Source organism: Ictidomys tridecemlineatus, chromosome 2, assembly GCF_052094955.1.
Source record: "Ictidomys tridecemlineatus isolate mIctTri1 chromosome 2, mIctTri1.hap1, whole genome shotgun sequence".
Classification (NCBI taxonomy): Eukaryota; Metazoa; Chordata; class Mammalia; order Rodentia; family Sciuridae; genus Ictidomys; species Ictidomys tridecemlineatus.
Genome location: NC_135478.1, coordinates 81,769,850 through 81,793,734, shown reverse-complemented (window position 1 = coordinate 81,793,734; position 23,885 = coordinate 81,769,850). Strand labels below are relative to the sequence as shown.

The 23,885-nt window shown below is 51.4% G+C and overlaps 1 protein-coding gene across 1 annotated transcript in view; it reads left to right on the top strand.

Annotated features, from left to right (window-relative positions):
- Ccdc60 (coiled-coil domain containing 60) overlaps positions 1 to 23,885 on the top strand; it is a 135,919-nt gene that overhangs the window by 85,271 nt on the left and 26,763 nt on the right. Inside the window, exons 3-5 of the mRNA XM_078039040.1 lie at positions 8,144 to 8,314; positions 13,088 to 13,189; positions 17,328 to 17,435. Of these exons, the coding sequence (XP_077895166.1) occupies positions 8,144 to 8,314; positions 13,088 to 13,189; positions 17,328 to 17,435 (381 nt within the window). The remainder of the gene's footprint in view (positions 1 to 8,143; positions 8,315 to 13,087; positions 13,190 to 17,327; positions 17,436 to 23,885) is intronic.

Below are 23,885 nucleotides of genomic sequence, written 5' to 3'. Positions count from 1 at the left end.
CAAAAGACGCTATTTATTGCTTTAGGCTCTGAGTTCTACTGTAAGCCACCCTTTTCTCTGGTCTGAGGCAATTGCTTTCTTTTTAATTTCTTTTTTTGAATACTTTTATCAAGCCTTAAGAAGCATATTTGTGTGTGTGTGTGTTTCCGCACCTCTGAACTTGGAATGCCATGTATAATCATGTGGGGAGGGGTGGGGGCTGGGGGGGCAAGCACTTTACCACTGAGTTCTACCCCCGGCCCTTTTGTCAATTTTATTTTGAGACGGAGTCTCACCAAGTTGCTGAGGCTGGCCTCAAACCTGCGATCCTTCTCCCTCGGTCTCCCGAGGGCTGGGATTACAGGCGTGAGCTGCTGTGCCTGGCCAATGATCAGCAAGTTGACAGTAATAAAAGCAGTCCCCAGTGAAGCAGGCCCCAGGTGGCAGGCAGTGTACTAAGCTGTCCCATTTAATGAGCCCAACGTCCCATTTGAAGATGAAGAGGTGGGGCTCTGAGTGGTTTAAAGCTACAGGAAAACCAAGATGAGCCCGGAGGCCATCATGTTGAGTGAACGAAGCCAGGCACAGGAAGACAAATGCCACCTGTCCTCAGACACGCAGAAGCTGGGACACGTGGATCTCATAGCAGCAGAGCACTCAGCAGAGGTTGGGAAGGAGACAGGGGACCTGGAGAGAGGATGGCTGTCGGGGACGCGGGCGCATGGAGCAGGACGCATAACTTCTCATGTCCCGTGGCGCACCGGGGTAACAGGTTGACAATCATCACTGAAATCATTCAGAACAGCTAGGAGAAGGGTTTGCTCCCTGCACCAAGAAATGAGAACCGTTCCAGGGGATGCATGTGTCCATCCCATTTCACGTTGTACGCATGTACCGAGATGTCACCTTGTCCCCCATAAAGGTATCCCACTGTTATGGGTCAATGGAAAAATAAAATTCTGTTTAAAAAGCCCCCCTGCCCCAGAGAGGGACAAAGCAAAGATCCAGAGGCTGTCCAAAGCCATACCACAGAGGACACAGCCCTGGAGTCCCGAGGTGCTGGAGAGTGGAGCGCAGACTCTGCTGAGCCTCCGCAGTCTCTTTATTGTCACAGTGAGTGTCCTCCACTGGCGGGCTCACGCAGACTCCCAAACAGAGAACATATGTCCCTCAAACATGAAAACACACTCCCCCTGCCCCGACCAGGCGTTGGTTAAGAAAAACTTGCACCAGGAGAGGAAACTTTGCATGTGTGATCTGCGTCCCCTCCGCCTGCCTGGCGCAGTTAATCACCCTTGTCCCCACCGCCCCTCCCCGCACAGTCAGTCAGGGGAGGTTTACTTCGGTGCAAAACAGTGAGCCGAGGCCCCGGGTGAGTGGATTTAAAGGCAAAAACTTCTCTTCCCTGCAAATAACTCCCTTTGCCCAAATAGCCTGGTAATCAGCAATAATGAGGAAGAAAACGCAGGAAACACACAGGGAATTAAATGGGAATTTGCTCAAATATTAAGCATTTTTAAACAGGCCTCCGCGGTACCAGGGGAGCACTCCCGAGCTTGCTGATTGAACAGCTCACAGTTTGAAGTTCTCAGAATAGACTGGTGTGTCTGACACGAGGGCCCAGACCCTCCCCTCACGACTGTTCATCTGTCACGGAGGCTCTTCCAAAAGATCTAGCATCTGGGAGTCTGGCGGCCCGGGGCTGACGAGGGGTTCAAAACCTGCTGGTTAGATTCCTGGAATCATCCATCACCCACCCGCCCCCCATCCCTGTCTCTGGAGTTCATTGATAAGATGAGCATTCTGCACTCTATTTGCATCTAGGCTTTATTGGATTTACTTTTCACAGTGTTCTCCCTGCCCAGATCCTAGAGAAGAATCTCTTTCCAGTTTCAGCACCAGGAATACCTCTGATTTTTAAAACATCCTAGGGCTATTAGGAATCACATCAGGATTAGTATTTCCCTCTTTGCATTGGCCACTGGGATGCTCAGGGCCAAGCCTGTGCATCAGATCATGCAGCATGAGTTTCGATGCCTGTTGTACCTGACTTTTTTAATCTTGTTTTTCCTGTCTTCTGTCCTTCTTTTAAAATTTTTCTGCCTCCAATTCTTTGTGGAATAAGGACACGAATAAGTAAGGCCAAAACAATGTCTTACCAACATCTTAATTACTATTAAAAAAAAAAAACCTAACTGTAGTGGAGAGGTGAAGGCTGAATGCTTTGAGGAGGTGTTCATCTTCTTAGTGTTGGTGCCTAGAACAGGTCTTGACATTCAGCAAGGGCCCCGCCCGGAATCCAACACATTGTAAATGCCTGGTCCAGGGCCTGACACATAGCGAGTGTCCAAATGATATTCAAGTCCCTTTTATTTACTGTGTTGTGAAACATCCACCTGGCACTGATTCAGAGATCACTGCAGTCAGGATGCTGTGAACCCTCAGGTTCAAAGACAGTGAAAGAGAAATCAGCCTGATCCATAAATGTAGGACTGGATAATTAATCCTGCATATGAGTTTGCTGAGAGTATCACAGACCAACAGGAATTCACTGTCCCCCAGTTTGGAAAACTGAAAGTCCAAGATCAAGGTGTCGGGAGAGTCGGCTCCTTTTGAGGCCTGTGAGAATCAGTCCCAGGTCCCTCCTCTTGATTCCGGTGTATTGCACCCTTGCAAGGGGCTCTTGGCCTGTAGAAGTCTCACCCACCCCCACCCCATGTCTCTGTCCCCCTCTTAGGGTACCCTCCCTGTCTGTCTCCACATTTCTCTTTTTCATAAGGACACCAGTGTGACCTCATCTTGACCAATTACTCCTGCAGCCCCCTATTTCCAAATAAGCCCCCATTCTGAGACAATGCAGTTCAGACTTCAGACTATCAAACAACGGGGGCCACCTGTCCGTCCAAAGCACGCCCATTTCAGAATGCAGCGGGTCCCAGCTTCTGCAGGGGGACACAGAGGCTCTTGTCTAATCACTCAGGGAAACCAGAGCCCAGAGCCTGCTGTGCTGGCTAGGTCTGTGGCCCGGGCCCAGAACACCCCTCTATGGTCACATGCCACCATCGCACATGACAGGTCTTTTCCACTCCCGTCCTGCACTCTGCCCCTGTGATGGTGCCTCGTCTCAGAACCTGACAGGCCTCCGTGACAGCTTTCCACTCCAGGAGAGAATGAGGACAACGGCAAGGAAGATTTGGTAGCCCCTGACACCTGCCAGTCACGGACACGCCACCCGAGTGGCTGGGGACCCAAGGGAGCCTTCAAGGTCATCGAAAGGGAAGGACCCACCAGACTGGCCACATAGAGCAGCCCCCTGGCATCCCACCCCCCGGCAGAGTGTCGAGCAGGCTCCACAGGGAGCCTCTGCCTGGGTCAGACCCCGGCTGGGCTCCTCTCCAGCCTCGGTTTCCTCGTCTGCAAATGGAAATTACAAGAGCGGCACCTAGTTTGCAGAGCCACCATGAGGATGAATAAGATCATACAGGCGTCCAGAAGTGGGGAGGGTGCCCAGTGGGGTTCGGAGAGATGGGAGAACAGCACCAGGGTCTGCCACACCCCGCCGTAGCCTAGTTCACAGAGGCTGAATTTGCTGCACCTCAGAAGGACATTGGAAACCATGAGAGGGCTCCCCGGCTCTGCTCCAAGAATCCTCACCATGAGCTTCTCCATTAAAATGGCAAAATCCACTGCTTCCTGGAGGAGGAGTCCAGGTGTTGGGAAGCAAAAAAAAAAAACAATGTTTTGGTAGCACAAAGTGTATTCTGTGGCATCACATAAGATTTTATTCAATGAAAAGTAAGTTATTTTCTTCGTAAGAATCGTAGTTGCTCAGGGCCTTTGCACTTGCTACTTGGAACATTCCTCCTCCAGGTGTCTGCCTGGCTTGGTCCCTCACCTCCTTCACGTCCCTCCTCAAACATATCTTCTCACCCAGGCTTTCACTGGCCACCTCTTTAAAGTCTCACCGACACCCCCAGTGGCTGGTGTCCTTGGCAGTCACCCTGCTCACTGTCCGGCTTTCTGTCCGAGCCCCCCAACAGCTGTTACCCTATTGTGTATAGTTTATTTTTTTGTTTTGAATCTGCCTCCACCCCAGGGATATGACCTTCCCTAGGGCAGGAATTTTGCGGCTGTGTTGTTTATCACCATATCCTCAGTGCCAGGAGAAGTACCTGGTTCATACTAGATGCTCAATAAACGGATGAGCCCACTGGACAGCTGGTAATGATGCAGCTTTGTAGCCAAACCCACAAATTCAAAGTTGGATGTCCATCAGCGTGAGAAGACTCTGCCTCCATTTCCTGAGGCGAGACTGCGGACAGCTTTCAACCCTCTCCCTCCCCTTTTGTCCTGTATCTGGGCCAGATGATAATAAAAAGGCAGGTGCTGCACCCTTTGGAGCTGGGGGGAAGTTGGAACCACAACTCTGCCCACCACCCACTACAGCGCCCAAGGCGGCTGCCCTCCCCACTCACTTGAGCATTTAAAACCTGCCTGAGAGTCTTCCGTGTGTCCCCAGAAAACCTTGTCATGTGAGTCGGGGCCCCTCAGACCCTGTGGGTGCATGCACAGTGTCTGTCTTGACCTCTGAGCCAATCACAGACTGAATATCTATCCCCCCTCCCCTGATACCAGGGGTTGAATCCGAGGGTGGGTGACCACTGAGCCACATCCCAGCCCTTTTTTAATATTTCATTTAAACACAGGGTCTCTCTGAGTTGCTTAGGGCCTCACTAAATTGCTGAGGCTGGCTTTGAACTCCCGATCCTCCTGCCCCAGCCTGCTGGAATGACAGGCAGGCACCACCTGCTTGGCTTACTTCAGGTCTCTGAGGAGCAGCTCACAAGGAGAACCCCATCCACCCGGCCTCCCAGCTTCTCTCTGCATTTGCTACTGTTTGCCTTGTTTGGAGAAAGTCCTCCTTTGTGAAATGGAGAGGTTACATCGTGACAGTTCTGTCTTTACCAAGTTCCTTTGCATCCTCCACACTCACTGATTCATGGATTCTGGAGCCTGAAAGCAACACAGAAGCAAGCTCGTGTTTCACACTGAATTCCACAACACAGCAACCGCCGGCCTCCCTGAACCTGAAAGTCAAACAAAGCACCTACAACCGGCAATTAGGAGCTAAATCTGTCTCTAAATACAGGATCCCGTTGCTCTCAGAGGCTGCCCGTTCATTTAACTTACGCACCATTTTATACAAGAGAAAACCGAGACATCATTTTGCTGTGACAAGAACCCAAGCCAATCCTTGCCTGAAACTGGCTGGCGGAGATGGACAGGTGACACGCAGCACAGACGTCCAGAAAATTCTACGTGAGCTGAGAAGCAGGGTCTGAAGTCAGCAAAAGATCAGCAGTGACCTCCCGGTGACACTGGGAAGAAGCTCAAATGCTGCGTTTTATGGAATCTAAGCCACCATCGACTCAAAGTCACGCCATTAAACACACCATGGTACCAGTGAAACTCAGTTGGTGCTCTTCGCGCTTAGAGGCTATATTTTGGAAGCATGTCTTGTCTCGTGCTTTAAAAAAAAAAAAAAGGAGGGGGGTGCTCTTTCATGTGCCTTGACAATTTTCTTATATATGACTCTTGTGATCACATAAAACCAAACCTATAGGTGGAATGCACTGGATGAGGTATTCCTCAAACTTCTTCCCATGCAAAACCCAGCCCTTCTGCACACTCTTGAGCTCAGAGTCAACCAGGGACCTGGCAACAATGTATTCAGAGAATGCTGGGCCTGGGGGCAGAGCTCCCCAGCAGAGCTCTGGCTGAGCTTGTGCAAGGTGCTGGGTTGGATCCCCAGCACTGTGAGAAGAAAAAGGCAGGGGATGTCACAATTGCTGCCGCTATCTTTGCTGTGACCGCAGCAAAGATAGCGGCAACAATTGTAAAAAGGTGATTGGAAGACAGGGGCTCATCCGAGAGAGGTGCGTGGCTGAATCAGAGAGTAAGGTCACTGCAGTCGTAATGACAGAGACACCCGTTCAGGAAGAATTGAGTGTGGAACCTCACAGGATGTTGGGGTGTCATTACCAGCTTAGAAAGCTGTCAGCAAAAGCTCTGTCAGATGTCGGCGGCTTCCTGGCAGCCCCCAAATCCAGGCTCACTTAAGAAATGAAGGCTGTAACCTTGCCACTCCCCTGCTCTCCCGGGCTCCAGCTTCTTAAAGATATTTGTGATTGGCTTCACTCACTTAGCATGATATTCTCAACTCCACCCATGTACTGGCAAATACCGTAATTTCGTTCTTCTTTAAGGCTGAGTAATATTCCATCGTGTATATCTACACCACAGTTTCTTTATCCATTCACCCATTGAAGGGCTTCCAGGTTGGTTCCATGGTTTAGCTATTGTGAGTTGAGCTGCTATAAATATTGATGTGGCTGCGTCCCTGTAGTGTGCTGACGTTAAGTCCCTTGGGTATAGACCAAGGAGAGAGATAGCTGGGTCAAAGGAGTTGGAGACTAGCATGCTAAGCAAAATAAGCCAATCCCAGAAAACCAAAGGCCGGATGTTTTCTCTGAGAAGCAGATGCTAATTCACAGTAAGGGGAGCACTAGGGAAGAGTAGGGTTACCTTAGATTAGGTAGAGGGGAGTGAAGGGAAGGGACATGGGGATAGGAAGGACAGTAGAATGAAACAGGCGTTATGACCCTATGTATATATATGACAGCAGGACTGATGTGACTCTACAGCAGGTACAATCAGAAAACGGAGAAATGATACCCCATCTATGTATGATCTATCAAATCGCATAAATGCATTCTACTACCAAGTATAACTAATTAAAACAAATTTTAAAAGATTAAAAAAAGAAGAAAAGAAAGGTATTGGTGGTTCCCTGACCAGGCCATCTAAAGATCCATCTCTTGGCCATTAGCCCTCCTGATCTGTCCACCGGTGTGACATTTTCTTGGTGGCACTCCTACTTAGCCCAAATGTCACCTTCTCCAGGAAGCCTCCCGTGATTTCCCTGGGTTCCTCTAGCCCTGAGGTAATTCAGGTGGAGAGTGTACCTCTGTGAGTGTTCTTTCTCTGTTATACGGGGAACTCTCTCTGGGGACCAACGCCTTATTCCTTGGTGTAGTCCCAGCCCCCTGCACTGGAACCTGGAATTGGTGTTCAGCCAAGAACAGCCAGAGAAATGAATGAGGGAGGAGTCAGCGCTCAGCTACCACCTGTACACTACGGTTGGGGAAATGCCGGCAGAGCATCCGTGCTGGCTCCCAGCATCTCCCCCGTGGTCATTTACAGGAGCCCCCCACTAAGGAAATGCCCCTAGGAACACCCCAGCTCCTCCTAGCAATAAGCAGGGGTCAGTTCATCAGAGTCCGGCCGTGACGGCCGACTGAGAACTTCCCCATCGAAACTGAGCGCAGAGACAGACTCGGAGGGAGGACAAGGCTACTCTCAAAGCGGGAAAGAAAATATCCCTGTCTCCGGGAGGAAGTTTCCACCCACCCCGTTTCCAATTTGCCTGAATTAGCTGTCCCCCACCCCAGGACTGTCATCACTGACGGCTCAGGTCTGTCTCCCCCCACTGGCCATGAACTCCAGACACCCCGTGTATCTTAAACAGTCAGCTCAGCCTCTAGCACACATCGGTTGTTTATTAGGAAGTTGGAGAACAACAAATGAAACTGAATTTCAGAACCGACATTTATATCTAGGAAATATGGTAGTGACTTTTGGGTTTTGGTTCCCGTCCCCTCCTCCCTCCCCCAGTGCTAGGAATCAAATCCAGGGCCTCAGGCACACTAGGCAAGCGCTCTGTCACTCAGATCAGATACATCCCCTTAGCTACAGGAGTCTCACTGAGTTGCCGAGGCTGGCCTCCAACTTGCGATCCTCCTGCCTCAGCCTCCTGAGTAGCTGGGATGGTAGGTGTGCCCTCTGCCGGTGGCCATCAAGGAAAAGCCCCTCTTCACCCTCTCCCATGCACCATGGTGTCTAGTCCTGTGGCCTGCAGATGGTCACACTGATTTCGTGGCACCTAGCAGGGTGCCTGGCACACAGCAGCCACTCCATATGTGAACTGCAGATATTCAACTTCTCCCCTCCTCTCCATCTCTCTCTCTCTCCCCCCTCTCTCCGTCTGTCTGTCTGCGTCTGTTTCCCTCTTTCTCCCCCGTCTCTCCCTCCCGTGTCTCCGCAGCTCCCTGATCCAGGCGGTGAAGATGGGCCGCGGCTACTTCACCATCCTGAGGGAGGAGAGCAGCTTGAAGAAGGAGCAGCTGCAACTCCAGAAGCTGGAGGAGGAAGAGAGAGATAAATTCCAGCCGGCCAAGAAGGTCTCCGAGATCCAGTTAGGGGACTCGTTGTTGGTGTAAGTGGACGCGGAGCTGCGGGGCTGATGGGGGTCCTCCCCCGGCCCCCGGGTGGGCGCCATCCGGCCTTCTGGTCTACCCAGGAATATCTCCTCCCCCAAACGCCTGGTGAGACTTGGAAGTGTCCATCATTTCCCCAGGCCATCGGTTAGAAAGCAGCCTGATGCCCACACTCGATGGCACCCACATCCACGGGCTGCACCAACCATCCTGGACAAAATTCTGAGACACTGAGCTTGTGTGGACCCAAGGAGATCTACAGCAGGGACAGGGCAGAGGCGCCAGAGTGGGCAGAGAGGAAACACGCCCTAGAGATGGCCTGTGGCTGCGTCCAGTACCCCGTGGCCACAGCCGTCCCAAGCCTGGCTACCTATAGGCTACCCCGAGGGGTCTGCAAGACACCAGTGCCCAGGGTTGGTCACACGGCCTGCCTCTCTTGTTTTTAAAATAAAGTTAAAAAGGTCTATTGTAAAGTTCTCCTACTTGTTAAAGTTCCCTTGGGAAATGCCAATGGGGAGCCATGGTTAAGCCCCATGGTGCCAGGGGCCGCCTTCAGGAATCCAAAAGGCCAGGGCATTGGCTCAAGAGGACACAGGAGCAGACACCCCCCTTTGCAAAAAATCTGTTTTCCAGACGGTTAAAGAGATAGGAAAGTGCACTTCCTAAAAACTTTTCAGCAGACTCCTATGTGAGCTCTGTCTGGCTTCTTTTGCTTAAGACAGTGGGTCTGAGGTTCGGGGTGGTTGGGGGCGGCAGGCAGAGAGGCTCAGAGACTGCTTACTAGATACGGGGTCTCCTTTGGTGGCCATGGAAAAGGTTGGGGACTAAGAGACAGTGGTTCCTCGACGTCGTGAACGCGTGTGGTACATGCGACAGAAACCAAGCGTGGCTCCAAGCTCTCTTCTCCAGTTTGGCTCCAAACATCTCTACTTCACGGTCAGCCGTCTGCCACTTTTAAGGTTTTGTTTGTTTTTTTTTCTATTTTGTCCAGCGATTTTGTTTTTTTGTTTTGTTTTTGTCTAAATAGGCTGACGTGTGCGCCTTCATTTATGGACTCATGTATTTTTTTCTAAGACAGAAAAACGATGTCTGGCTGACAATCCCGCATCTGTGCCACTTAAGGAGTGGCCACCCCAGGAAGGAACCTCTGTCCCTGGAGCAGGGGGACATCTGGATGAATCTGATACATTCAATTCACAGGAAGAGCAAATCGATTCACCTGGGAGGGAGACCTCCAGGAGACGGGCCAGGGGTGTAGCCCACCGAGACAAGAAAGAAGAGGGAGGAGACAGGCATATCTCAGATGTGCAGGAGGGTTTGCCTCAAGGTGTGAAATGCGAACCCATTTCCGTGTCCCACGGATCTTTAGTAATACGGTTCTCTGGGTGCACCAAATTGTGGATCAGGTTCAAAGTCCGTTCGGAGCAGGCAAGAGAGGCTGTCTGGATGCAGATCTACCCTCTTTGCACAACGAACCACTGCGTGTTGCAGGACCACTGTGCGCACAAGCCCTCTGGGGGCACACGGAGGTACCCAGAGCATGAAGAGCGCCCCTACTCCACCCTCAACCACGAAGTGCCTTAAGTACACCCAGCCCCTCAAGGAGAGGACGTAAAAAGGAAATCTAGAGGGGAAAAAATGGCCAGGAAGCCCTTCCATACTGGACAGAAGCTTGCTGAGTGACACAAAGCACGATTAGAAGCTCCATCAACGTCCCCACAGGCCCACCAGACGGCCCTGGAGCCAGCACATCTGCTTGGGAGGGTCCCAGGTTGGAGAAGGCGAGTGCCACTCTGTTCCTTTTTCAAAAAATATCTGGTTTTAATTTTTTGATTGACACCTAATAATCATACACGCACGTGGGGCACGGGGTGACGTCTCCATGCACAAGGAGCACCCCTTGCAAGGGTCCGGGCGACCGGCCAACGCATCCCTTCACATATGGATCGTTTCTTTGTGTCAGGAAACATTCAAAACCCACTTGAGCTCGGCTCAGATGGACAAGTAACTGCTCTCAACCGCAGTTACCCCACCACGGGAAAGAATTAGAGATGAGTCCTGTCTAACCGCACCCTGCACACCCAACGGTGTCTTGTGCCAGGCGTTAGAAAGGCGACATGCACAGTCTGAACCACTCCAGTGTCCTCGTCAGACTCTGAAGGGGTGTGGGGTGCAGAGAAGGCCACTCTAGCCTGAGCCTCAGGGCTCTCTACAGTCTGTGACTCCTGGTGGCAGAGCCAGCTGGCCGGCTCTCCCTGGAAGGATCTAGAAGGAATCAACTCGTGGCTCTTTATTCCAGGAGTGGAGCTCAGAAGAACAGGCCAGGCAGCTCCAGGCAGGGGCAGGAGCCTGTCTGCTAAAGAGGCCCCCCGCCTGTTTAAGTGGTTGCTCGTCTGGACGGAGTGTTTAATCCGCAGTCACAGAACACAGTTCTCCCTTCTCCCGTCCGTGTTTCAGCGAGCGAGACACGGTGTATTTAAAGTTTAATAAGTTTAAATATGCATGAGATGGCTTGTCTCGTAGACATGGGTCTGGTTATATCTTATTTTATTAAAATAAAATTGCAAGCCATTAAGGCACAGCAGCCATCAAATGCCAGAGTGGGGACCTGTTATAAAATGGGATTAGAAGATGGCAGGCACCAAGACAGGGTGAGGAGCACAAACCTTGGAGCCAGTCGGGACTTGAATTCGAGTCCTTACTTCTGCTGTACAACTGTTCAACTTCTGTCAAACACCTGTCCCTCTCTGAGCCTCCTTTTTTCCTTTGCAAATATGAATGGTACCAAATCTCCAAGCTTGTTAGGAGGATTAAATGAAGTGGTACCTAGCACAGGGCCCAGCTTCCAAGACACCCTTGCTATAATTATCACCTATTAATTAGGCAATAAAGTGACTTTGATCTCCCTGGGCCTCAATTACCTCAAATCCTCCCACCTGTGCCTCAAAACCTTAAATTCCAGGAAGGCTATAGGATGTACCCCACATTTAAAAAGCTGTGTTTCTATAAATAGGATTCCAAGCACAACAGTATCCAAAAAACACAAGCATTCATTTGGGAAGACTTTTTTTTTTTTTTAAACCAAGCATTTGATCTCGCACCTCATGAAAGCAAAAGGGATTATTTCTGCTGTCCCCTCAGGATGTAAGACCAGAGAATAAGTTCTTTTTCAGACAAAAGTTTTTAAGTCTGACAAAGTACGCAGGGAATAAAGAAAATCAAGCCGGTTCCGGAAGGTTCTTGTCTTCCAGCAGTATTTCCCAACGCGTTCAATGACCTCATTTTTTTTCAGCCTCAGATTCTGCTGAAATGGTGGGGGTGGGGGTGGGGGGGAAGATGAGTGGAATTTGTTCTGTGATTGTCGTTCACAAAGACCAAAACCAGAGATTAAGGAGTACAAACACGGGGTTAATTTCTACATATTCTAATCCACCGGGAGACCAGGATGAGCCGGGAAGATGGGGAAAGTTAACGTGTTTGCTTGTAGGTTTTCTTTCTTCGGCTTCAGGATTGAATAATCAATAGAAGAGGAAATAGGGAGAAACCCGCATTTTGGTCCTTTTCGTTAGCTCTGTGACCCAGGATTAATCTCGAATTCCAGGAGGACAGTCAGCTCCTCACTTGGGTGCCAGTCTCACCTCCCCTAGCCCCTTCTGTCACCGTAACACCTGCAATGGCTAATGTTTCTCAACAGAAAAAGACTCTCCACGGCCTCCTGCTTTCCTACTCACCATATGCCCTCTACCACAGGATCTTTGCACATGCTGTTCCCTCCACATAGAAGGCCTTTCCCTCCTCCATCTCCCTAGTTGATTCCCATTCAACCTTCAGATTGAAGCTCAGTCTTTACTCTTATTCCCGTCACGGTTGCCATGAACAGTCGTTCCAAAACGGATTCACTCAAGACAACAAACTCTTCTTTCACAAATCTGCAGTTGGAGGGGCAGGACCGTCTCCATTCCAAACAGCAAGGCAGGAGGAGCTGGGGAAGCTCAAAGGATCCATTTCCCAAACTGCTCACTCTCCTGGGTGGCTGGGAGCTGGGAGCCGAGAGCCGAGTCCCTCTCCCCCTGGGCCTCTTCGCAGGCTGCCAGCTTCCTCCCAGTATGGTGGCTGGACTCTAGGCGCGAGCCTCCCAGGACCTGCAGAGGAGAGCCGGCCAGCGCCTGGGGCCTGGCATGACGTCACTTCTGACACGTGCTATGGGGTCAGCCAGTCTAAGGATCCCGATCCAAGGGGGAAGTAGATGTCCTCCCATCTGTCACTTGCAAGAGTATCGAGGAATGGGGGAACGTGTCCTGAAATCATCAGCCTCAAGGAAGAATTCCCAGCTTCCTCCTCAGTCAAATTCCCTATTTTCAGCTGTCAAAGCACATGGATCCCAAGGGCGGGTTTGGCGGTGCCTGTCTACCCTGCCGGGGTCGGTCTCCTTCACTGCTACATCCGCTGTCCCCAGCACAAAGAAGATGGTCACTAACCTTTGGGTAGAAGTGAGCGGATCCAGGAACCGTCAACTGTTTCATAGAAGAGGTCCTTAGACGGCGGCTCAGAAGCCCCAGGGCCTTCCAGGACAGGGTGGTGTTCATCCTGGTGATTCTCTTTGCTCCACAAGGGTGGGGAGTTTTCGGCACTGTGTCCCCAAACTTCTCCTATGACCCTGACCCCATTCCTGGGGCTGGTATTGTTGCCTGGTGCGTAATAGTTCCTGGTCACATAAGAGAAGGAGGTGTCCAAAGCTGCTGCTCACGGTTCTCTTTCTGCTTTTCCTCCAGCATCTACGAGGATGAGAAGAAGTCGGGGACCAACATCATCTTCCGCCCGTTCACCCCCACGCGCAGCTGCCTCTTCCTGCCCTCGCTGCCCGAGGCTCACGTGTAAGCAGCCTCACCCGGCTCCCGGGCCTCGCCATCGGAAATGACCCGGGGCACTGGCGTGGGGGGAACCCTTGAGCTACGCATTCCCTTGTCCTCTTGATAAGGGACACGGAGCTTGCCACTGGCAAACCTATCTGGCGTGAAAAATACCAGAAAGCAAGCCGGGCGAGGTGGCCCACGCCTGTCATCCCAGCCGCCCTCGGGAGGCTGAGGCAGGAGGATGGCAAGTTCAGAGCCAGCCTCAGCAAAAAGCGAGGCCCTAAGCAACTCAGGGAGACCCTGTCTCTAAATAAAATGCAAAATAGGGCTGGGGACGGGGCTCAGTGGTCGAGTGCCCCTGAGGCTGGCCAGCCCTGCCAAAGGGTACTCTTGCTTTCTAACACCAGGACCTCCCCGTCCCCTGTGTGTCCCCCAGAGAGTCACCAGTCCAAACTGTCCTTTTGCACTGGCTGCTCGTTTCAACAGGCAGCGCTTTGGCACGGAGGTAGCAGCCTCTGGCTTGAGGGAAGGGTCCCTCCACCTTGGCACTGTCCATGCCTGGCGACCCAGAATTCTTGGTTATGAAAGTCCGGCAGGTCACTGTAGGATGGCTAGTCGCCTCCGTGGCCTCTACCCACTAGATGCCGGGAGTTCTACTTCCCCAGCCTGTGACGACCAGAAACACGGAAGCTAGCGAGTTGGTTTAAGAACTTTAGTGCGACAGATTTATGTATTAGACCTCCATGACACTTCCAGCATTATTGGCCACTACTGACCACTCTCTAGCTGTCTTATTATCCCCACTCTGAAGAGGAGAAAGCAAAAGCTCAGAGAGGTCTATTCACCTGCCCAGGCTCACACAGCTCAGGGTCTCCCTGTACTGGGCCCACACCATGGTCACCCTGGTCACCACCATCAGCATACATTGGCCACATCCTCGTCCCTCCCTAACAGTTGGGCCTGTGATGAGCCCCACCCCTCCCCAATTTCCTCCTACGTCCCCCGGATTGATTTTACCTTTGGTTTCATTTTCTGTTCTTCTTGGGTGCTAGGGATTGGACCCCGGGTGCTTTACCACTGAGCCACATCCCCAGCCCTTTTCAGCTTTGATTTTGACACAGGGTCTTGCTGAATCCCTTAGGGCCTCCATAAGTTGCTGAGGCTAGTCTCAAACTTGCAATCCTCCTGCCTCAGCCTCCCGAGTCACTGGGATTACCGGCCTGCGCCACCAGACCCTGCCTGACCGGCTTCTCTATAGCCCCAGTCATTCAGGGTCCTCCAACTGGCAGCCGAAGCCTGATGCTCTTAAAACATCTCCTTCCAGCAAGAGGCCTTGTAACCTCTCCTAATGTCCCTTGGAAACACTTGGGCTGTCCCTGCGTCTCTCATGGGCAAGCCCTCTGAAGACAGTGAGATGTCCCTTGCGTCTGGGGATATTGAGGGATATCTGGGAAAGTACCTAATCCCCCCCCAGCACCCCCACACTATTCATTTGGTCTGACCACACGGAAGCTTAAATCAGCTATGAAATGACTAGAGGTAGCTTCTTGCCCTTCTTTCTTCAATGCCAGTTGGGGAAAGTGAAACAGAGAGGGTCCAGAACTTGCCAAAGGTTGCACAGCAGGAATCTTGATCCTGTAGCTCCTAAGTCAGCTCTTTACACCGGGTGAATCAGAGATGTTATTACGAACGGCATCCCAGTGGAAGTCGTTACTGTTATGCTCTTCAAGGGCCAGACAGTAAATAACCTTATGCTTTGTAGACCAGAGGGGGCTGTGGGTTCTAGGATCCTTCCTTTTCTTCTCTAAAATAACGAGGCTGCCCCTCCCCCACGGCCTTCTGTGGTCAACTGTTCAGCAAAAGCCAAGACCAGAACTCACACCCCAGTGTGCCCTCGGCCACCAGCACGGGATGCTTGGGAGGGCTTTGGACTCACAAGCCACCAACGTCAGCACTGTGGTGAAGAGCACAGAGTTGGGAGCCGGAGGCCCAGACTCCAGTTCCAACTCTGCCAGGTGCTGGCTTTTGTGACCTTGGACAAGTTGCCCGAGTCTCTGGGCCTCTGTTTCCCCATCTGCAAAATGGGGATGACCATGAGGCCTCCCCCGCGGGGATTCATGAGGGTGAAACTGGTCTCTGTGAGTCGAGCACAGAAAACAGGGTCGGGCACAAAGTAGTGCTCTTGGCCAAGTGTTCTCCGCTGCTCTGATTGGGCTCTTGTGACGATGCCATATCTCAGTGGTTCTTGGCGACCCCAAGTTATCAGCTTCAGGAAAACGTCAGATGTGAACCGATCCATCCCCACCATCCTCCGTTCAGTAACCAGAAATACACTGAGCCCCACTCTGCCCAGCACCGGGAACCCCGGGCTGGGCAGGACTCTGTGGTCTGCAGGTCCGTGGACTGGAGGGTCAAAAGCACAGGTAGTTCTACTAGAGCGAGGACCCAAAGGGTAGGGACAGAGGGACCCATTGAAGACATGGGGATGCTTTAGAAAGTCCTTGGAGAGAGCCTAACCCAGGCCCGGAGCAATCAAGGAGGGCTTCCTGGTGGAGGTGCTGTAGGAACTGAAGCCCCGTCCGTCACTGAAAGGCAGAGAAGGTAAACCTGCACCAGGAGCAGAGAATAGGGCTCCGTGTCACCTTCTCCCTTGAGGTTCCTCCTCCTCCAAGGACGCCGGCCAGACCCACTTTGTTTTAACTGAGTGGCCTCTTCAAAGGCCCCGCCTCCAAGTACCATCCCAGCCGGGGGTACTGGGGCGAGGGCTTCCACGTACAAAGATGGGGGGCCACGGTGGAGCCCTGACGGGCGGTTTAGGGGGCTCTAAGGAGTTCAGCAAGGGAAGGTGGGGATCAGGTCTGCACCCGCGCCTGTCCCCTGCAGAAGGGACTCAGCTCACGGGCCCACATCCCCATCAGCCCCGTGACCAAGCAGACCCGTGTCCACAGTGAGCCCCCCGCCCACCCACTGCCCACCACCGTGTTCTTCTTGGAGCTTTGGTCCTGGAGGGATGCAATCTCAGGAAAGGGCAATAATACAGCTGGGTCCTGGAGGCCTCTGCTCTATGGGCGGGAGGGGAAGTCAGAGGTGGAAGGTGGGGACAGCTCACCAGGACTCCAGGAAAGACACAGGCAGCGTGTTAACCCTTCCCGACCGCCACCTCGGCTTCCCCGGAGGAGAGCGAGGCCTCCGTGAGAGGGCTCAGGCCCGGGGGAGCACAGTATCCCGGAGTGATCAGTCCAATCCTCTCTACTCCCAGCTGTGTGACCTCAGGTAACTCACTTCACCTCTCTGAGCCTCAGTTTCCCCTTCTCCAAAACAGTAATGGATCATAACTCATACCTCCGCAGATCTGGGGAGAAAGAAAGGATGTGGGGAAAAGTAGCTGGCTCATTGTAGATGTTTGATATGACATGTCCCCCCGCCCCAATCAGAAAAGGGCCGATTTTTAAATAGTGCTTTAGTGACGTTTTCAAATATCACGCCCAGTGTGCTTTTCTTCAATATAAAGCTGCCTCTTCAGACAAAGGACGTCCACACTTAAGGACATCCCTGGGTGCCCCTGTGGATTAAGAAGAAAAAAGTAGTAACTACACTAGTTCCTTGTTTTCCAGGCTACCTGTCACCCAACTCACTTATTGTCCTTTGTTAAACAACCAGGTGCCTGGTAATTAATTCCCTCAGGTCCCTCCTTTGCCAGAGTCGAGTCTCCAACTGCGGACCCCCCCCCTGCTCTCCCCGCACCACACACTAACCCCCACTGCTGGCCCAGGATCACCTGGCTTCCAATCATGGCTCTGCTCTCTACTGGCCCAGTGACAGGCACATCTTCCTAACCTCTCTTGAGTCACAGATTCCCAGAATGGGGCCGATGACAGGATGTGTGCCCAATCCACATGCCCCATGCCTGTAATCCCAGCGATTCGGGAGGCTGAGGCAGGAGGCTGGCAAGTTGGAGACCAGCCTCAGCATCTGAGCAAGGCCCTGAGCAACTTAGAGAGAACTTGTCTCCAAATAGAAAATAAAATGGGCTGGGGAGGTGGCCTGGTGGTAAAGCACCCCTCTGGGTTCAATCACCAGTACCAAAAAAAACCATGCTTTTCCCCATGAAGATTGTCATAACAGGATCCCCCTGTGTCCCCTCCCCGTGTCTTGGCAGAGAGCCCCTGTTCCGCCAGCTCTGCGCCCTGCACTGGCTTTTGGAGTCCCTGACCATCGACCACACCCACCACACCATGAAGTCGGTGACCACCTGCTGGAATTTCAAGTAGGCATCCGCGCCTCCACCCTGCCCTGCGCTAGCTCCAGCCTGGGCAGCGGGAAGGGCTGCCCTCCGCTCCTCCCTCCCATGCGTCCTTCCCGGTGACCGGGGGACCAGGTTGCTTTAGGGGCTCCCTGTGTTCTGAGGGATCCAACAGGGCGGGGCAGAGGCAGCTCACACAGACCCCATCGGGTGCATCCCCTTGCAGCCTAGCGACATCACAGGGGTGGCTTGAAATCAGCCGGTCACAGTGGGAGGATTGACACCACAGAAACTGGCAGATCCTCAGCCGGACTGCTCTCCAGCCCTCCCGGGGCACGGTGTCTCCTCCTGACCATTTTTAGTTTTTCTCTCTTTCTTCTTCTCCCTCCTGCTCTGGGTCCCTGTTCTTCTTCCCTGGTCTCCCTGTTCTTGATCTGCCCCTTCATCTCTAGGAGTTGCTTGGTCTGGCTGCGATGCTGTCTTTTCCATGTGTTCTGGGCGCTCTTTCACCACTTGGACCCAAGCCTGTCTGGACTTGAGATGCAGCTCCCTGGGGCAGCTGGGGTTTGCCCAGGCAGAAGCTTCCAGAACACTTTGTCCAGGCCAGGAAAAGGGTCAGGAGCATCACCTCCAGGGGACAGGGTTCATGCCCAAGCTTTGAGGCCACGGTAGAAAAGAATCACACGGGGCATGCAAGGTGGAACAAGAAATAGGAACGAACGAGGCTTATTCTTTAAGAAATCAAATCCTCTGTAAAAAAAAAAAAAAAATGGGACACAAAATAATAATAAGGAACCCAGTCTTGAGGAACAGGATTTGCACTGTGAAAACCACAGGCTGAGAGTCTAATAAACCCCATCCCCAGCTCGAAGGGTCCTCTCCTCCACCTTCATGGGCCCAGGCACCTCTAGTAAAGCCCTGTCTCCCGAACAAGTTCAGTTTTCTTCTCTTCCAAATATTGAGTCCTCATTAACTCCTTCTCCAAAGGACATTGACCATCCGTCCCTCCTAGTCCCCCAGTTCACCTCTTGCACCAGGACCCGGATCAACTAGCCTCAAATGCAATCACAAATATAAATTCTGCATCTATGGACATATGAGTAACTATTGTAATCTCTCTTTTTTTATATATATAGGGCCTTACAAACTATTTTTTAAGTAGTAATAGTTTACTTTTTTCTTTTTAACGTCAAGATCCCTGTAATGTAAACCAGATTGTTCTGAATGGAGCCTCTTCAGAAAGGAAGAGATTTAAGAGCTGAGAGACCCGGGGCCCCACTCCCACCCTGGCCCCTCAGTTATTTACAAAATATCTTTATGATTCCCAGAATTTGCTTGAAACCCACAAGCCTTCAACATTCATCATGCATTATTCATTTTTCTTTAAAACCAAACTATCCAAGTTATGAGTGAATGCAATTTAGTAGAAATTTTTCCAAAAAAAATTTATAAGCATATGAAGTATAAAAGCTTTTATTCCCTCCTTAGAGAAAAACTCCTTTTAAAGGTTTAAGGTGTACCATTCCAAATCTCTTTAATACCTTCTTCACCTTATAAACATACACACATACTTTTCTTTTTTTTTTTTTTTTGTACAGGGGACTGAACCCAGGGACACTCTACCACTGAGCTCCATCCCCAGACCTTTTTACTTTGTATTTTGAGACAGGGTCTCACCATGTGGCTGAGGCTGGCCTCAACTCGCAAACCTCCTCCTGCCTCAGCCTCCCTAGCCACTGGGATTATTGCAGGCTTGCACCCCCGTGCCTGGCTCACAGATATTTTTGATGGAAAATGGTTTAAAATATTGTTCTTTACCTCATTTCCGCCCTCGCCTTTTATAGGGACTCATGATGGCACCGACCCATCTTGCGCCTTCTGTTCATATTGAAAGGCACACACACTGGGGCATTCTGTTGTGTGGATGGAACACCATTCAGATAAGCATATCTTGACTGACCGACACGGAGGCTATTCTCAAGTTTTTGACATTCCAAGTGGCACTTCATGGAACATTCTTACACATGTCTTTCGTGCCCAGTTGTGAATATTTCTTTTGATTGGATTCTGAGAAATGGGAATCGCTAGGTCAAAGCAACATGTACATTTTTTCCCCCATCGTTGATTGCTTAGATTCTAGGAAAAAAAGCCCCTGAGCCCGGGACTACTCATTGCATGTCACCTCCCCAACCCAGCCACCAACAGCAACCTTGCCTCCAACATGTACACACCCGCCCTCCCTCACAGAGGGAAGAGCATCCTGTAGGATGTGGACGGAGGAGAGAGAAAGGGCCATCTTTATTTTCTTTAATTGCTTTTTTTTAAAAAAAATGTGCTCAGAACGTAACCAAAAAAAATTATTGATGGCAGTAAAAAGACATATTGGTCTCATTGAGTATTGAATGTTCTACAGTGATTGATAAGGGCAGGGGTCTAAGGCTGCCCAGCTCTCTAAAAGCAGAATCAGAATAATTCAGACAGACCCAAGAGAATACTGCAGTTCAAGAGGTTGCCTCTGGCAGGGAGAGTGTCTTGGTGGGGGTCTTGTTTTTCTCTAGTGGACCATTCCCTCCTGGCAGGGACTTTTGACACGGGGCCCGGGATATGATGGTAAATGTTTAACAGGCAGTGTTTCAGGGGCTGGAGAGACGTGGTTTGTAGGAAGGCCAATGTCCCTGGTGTAAATACCCCGCTGAGGCTGATTTCAAGATGGCCAGCATGATGTCACTGGGCTTGGAGTCGGGAAGAGTTGCACCTGGGGTTTTCGGCCATCCAGAGGAGCCAATTCCAGGACCCCAGGGTCTGTTTAAATGACAGCTATGGGGGAACAAGGATTCCTGGTTATGCATGCCTTTGGGACTTCAGGCTAGAAAAGAAACTTCTGAGCAGAATGTTAGCAGCAGATGAGATCCGTGGTCACTGGGTCACTGGGCAAACACACAAGGCCCACCAAAGAATCTAACTCCAAAGAGAAACACCTCAGGGTTACCCCAAGAAGAAACCCCAGGTCCCCAGTTCTGGTGAATGCTCATCGGAATTTCCATCATCCGAGAGCCAGCCAGACCCTGCCCCTGCCAGCCCCCGGGGATTTTCTGAAGGGAAATATCCATCCCTGGTGACCCGTGGCTCTGCATACCAAGTCCCTCTCTTTATGGATTTTATAGCAGGAATGTGGGGGTGCTTCAACACCTCCACGTGGGTTGGGCACACACAGCGAGATTTGACCAAGGGGCAGCTAGAATGCTTCGAGAGGTACCACAGCATTCACAGCACCAGGATCTCATGTCTGGATGGATCGATGGCTGGTCAAGTGAACGGGCAGACAACAAATTTTAGGATTAGCTGCACCTGAGTCTCTGTTTTACTTGGGGGGGGGGACTTCTCAATTCCCAATTTCCTCCTACAGCAATTCAAACATAGCACCGCATCCCAGCACCCTGATTAATCCTACTGCTCTTAAGAGAGTTTATTTCTATTGGTCAGACGATAGGGTTCAGACCAAGAAGAGAAACTAGCCTTCGATCCTGTGACAATTATCCTTCTGCAAGAGGTACAGACCTCTTTTTAGACAAAGTCACACCTGGTTTTTCTGTGTGAAGGTCCATAAGTCTTTCCGTCCTTGGGGCCAACTGTGTTTCAGAATTCTGACTTTTTTTTTTTCTAGTTTAAAAAGGAAGTATGAGGTTTCTACCATATAGAACGTCACACTCCCAGGGAGGCTCAAGGCGGCACAGATGTGAGTCTGCAGGAAACGAAAAGTGAATATTCATCCTAAGTTCCTAAATAAAGGGCAACTCCTTTCAGCTCTCATTTTGCTGCCAAATAAGTTATTAAAATCTTGTTATTCAATCCCTTGCCGGAGGGGGGGGTGGTTTGAAATAGAGGTTTCAGACCTGAATTGACGGTATTCTTATTAGAGAATTTCTTGGCTGGGCTCAGTAGTACACACCTGTCATCCCAGGGGCTCTGAGGCTGGAGGATCGTGAGTTCAAAGCCAGCCTCAGCAACTCAGCAAGGCTCTAAGCGACTCAGGGAGACCCTGTCTCCAAGTAAAACATGAAAAGGGCTGGGGATGAGGCTCTGTGGTTAAGCACCCCTGGGTTCAATCCCTAGTACCCCCCCCCAAAAAAAGACTATCTTTCCAAGGACTAAGCCTGAGCAGAACTTTCTGGAGAAGCAGATGAGCAAACACGGCAGTGCCCCCTCCCCATCTTTCCTGCCGTCTTCCCTAGTCGCCTTGGGGAAAAGCCGGGGAGACCTAGCAAAAGAAGGGAGAGAATCAGGAATCACCAGTTTACCCTCCAGGTGGGGGACGGCACACAGAGCTGTCCCCTGGAGCCAAGGAAGCAGCTCAGACGTCTAGGTCTCATTGCCTCCGACTGTCCCAGACAGATCCCTCTGCCCTCTGCACCCACTCTTCACTGGGGGTTTGGGGGGCCGGTGAGTGGAATCCTGGTTACCGTAGCTTCTTCTGGATTTTTAAATATGACGATGTGTGTGTTTATTGCCCTGCCGTCTCCAAAACATTTCCATGCACTCTTAGTTCAAAGCTCTTCACACTGTGCGGCTGGGGAGCCTGTTAGCATAAAGATTCTGGATCCAGCAGGTTGGGGCCTGAGAACCTGCATTCTAGCAAACTCTCGGCAATCCTAACTTTTATGGAAGGAGTCTAGGCACGAAGAATACCTCCTTCCTTATAAAAATACAGATGGCTCAAAAGGAACCCAAACTTTGGTGGCTCAATACGAACCCCTAAATCCATCCACTATTTCATAACGGAAATAGCCGGAGCTCGGAACCGGGCACTGCTCTGACCCTATGACCCTCATCTGAGCCCCATTCCACCCGGCCAGTGCAGACCCGGAGGCCCAGAGGACGGGAGTCGTCTTCTGCAAGCGGCAGAGCTAGCCCAAGACAAGTCGGGATCTGAACCCAGCTAGAGAGCTTGGGTGCTCAACTGCTCAACCATCATTTCCAGTGTCTGTAGCCGAAGCCCAAAGTCTCCAGTTAATTTAGAGAATCATCTGGTGCCCTCCCTCAAGAAAAAAACAAAACAAACAGATGATCTCACTACAAAGTGGCACATTTAAAAGGGACCCACTTATCAAGATGATCTAAGTATCATTTTCTTTCATAAAAGAGTTGAAAGTATCATTCTGCACATACGGCTTTGCCACTCCGGGCTTCCTGTTTAACACAGCAGGAGCATCCCTTCGCCGCAGCACCTCTGGAGCTGATGGATATAAGAATATACAGAAATATGTTCACCAATTCTCCAAGGAGAAAAAAAAAAAAAAAGTTTTTCCAAAATTTTCGCTTTCATGCAACAGGGCAGCCTCCTTGACCAGCGCACCCAATGGCACTTCTTATTGAAATGGCTTCTATTTAAAGGAGCCTGCCCTTCGTCCTGTAGCCCCACCCCCACCCCCACCCAAGAACATGTCACTGTCCTCCAGCTCTGCCTTTTGCTGGTGGCACACTGCTGGGAAGGCTGCAGCGCATCCTGCTCTCAGGAGCTTCCCCCTGGAGAAGAGGGGGGACAACAGAAAATCAACATGTCACAGTCAAGATAATTTGAGATAGCTCTAAGTGAGGGAATGAATGGGTGATGGGGTAGAGTGGCAGGGCCTGGGGCTGTGCTTTGAAGTTGGGGAGGCTGCTCAGGAAGTGACAGGTGAGGGAGTTCTTGATTTCCCCTGCTCCACGATTTGTGTGGCTGCAATCCCGTCACCGTCCGCTCTGGTACCCCAGCAGACATCGGGGAGCAGGCGGCAGGATGATCAGATGGTCTCATCCCTCCTGAGGCAGGGCGGGGCCGCCTGGCCTTGGGGATCCCGAGAGATCGGCCTCTGCCCACCCCCAGGTACAGAATCAGCCAGCCCCGACAGGTGGCCTAAACCACGACTTCCCACCCCCGAGGCACAGGTTTTCAGCCCCAGGGTGAGTCAGAAAGTGAGAGTGGAGTGGTGGAGACGATGGCTGGCCACTGTCAACAGACATCTTCAAATGACGGCCAGGGACAAGACATGCTCTGGGTGGACACCATTAAAAGAGAGGAGACGGTTCTCAACGCCCTCTTCCCTCGATTTCTAGCCAACGGGATCCCCAGAAACCTTCCAAAGGGGGAAATAAGGGTCTGAAAATCACAGCGACTTCTCCCCCAGAGAGCTGCCCGGGGCCTCGTCCCCCCAACTCCTGAAAGTCACAGTAAAATCTCTGATGTAGCCAGGCACAATGGCACACGCCTGTCATCCCAGTGGCTCTCGGGAGGCTGAAGCAGGAGGATCGTGAGTTCAAAGCCAGCCTCCACAAAAGCGAGGCCCTGAGCAACTCCATGAGACCCTGTCGCTAAGTAAAACACAAAATAGGGCTGAAGGTGTGGTCCGGTGGTGAAGGGCCCCCAAGTTCAATCCCTGGTACCCCCCCCCAAAAAAAAACCACATCTCTTCTGTGAAAAGCACACCATGGCTGTGG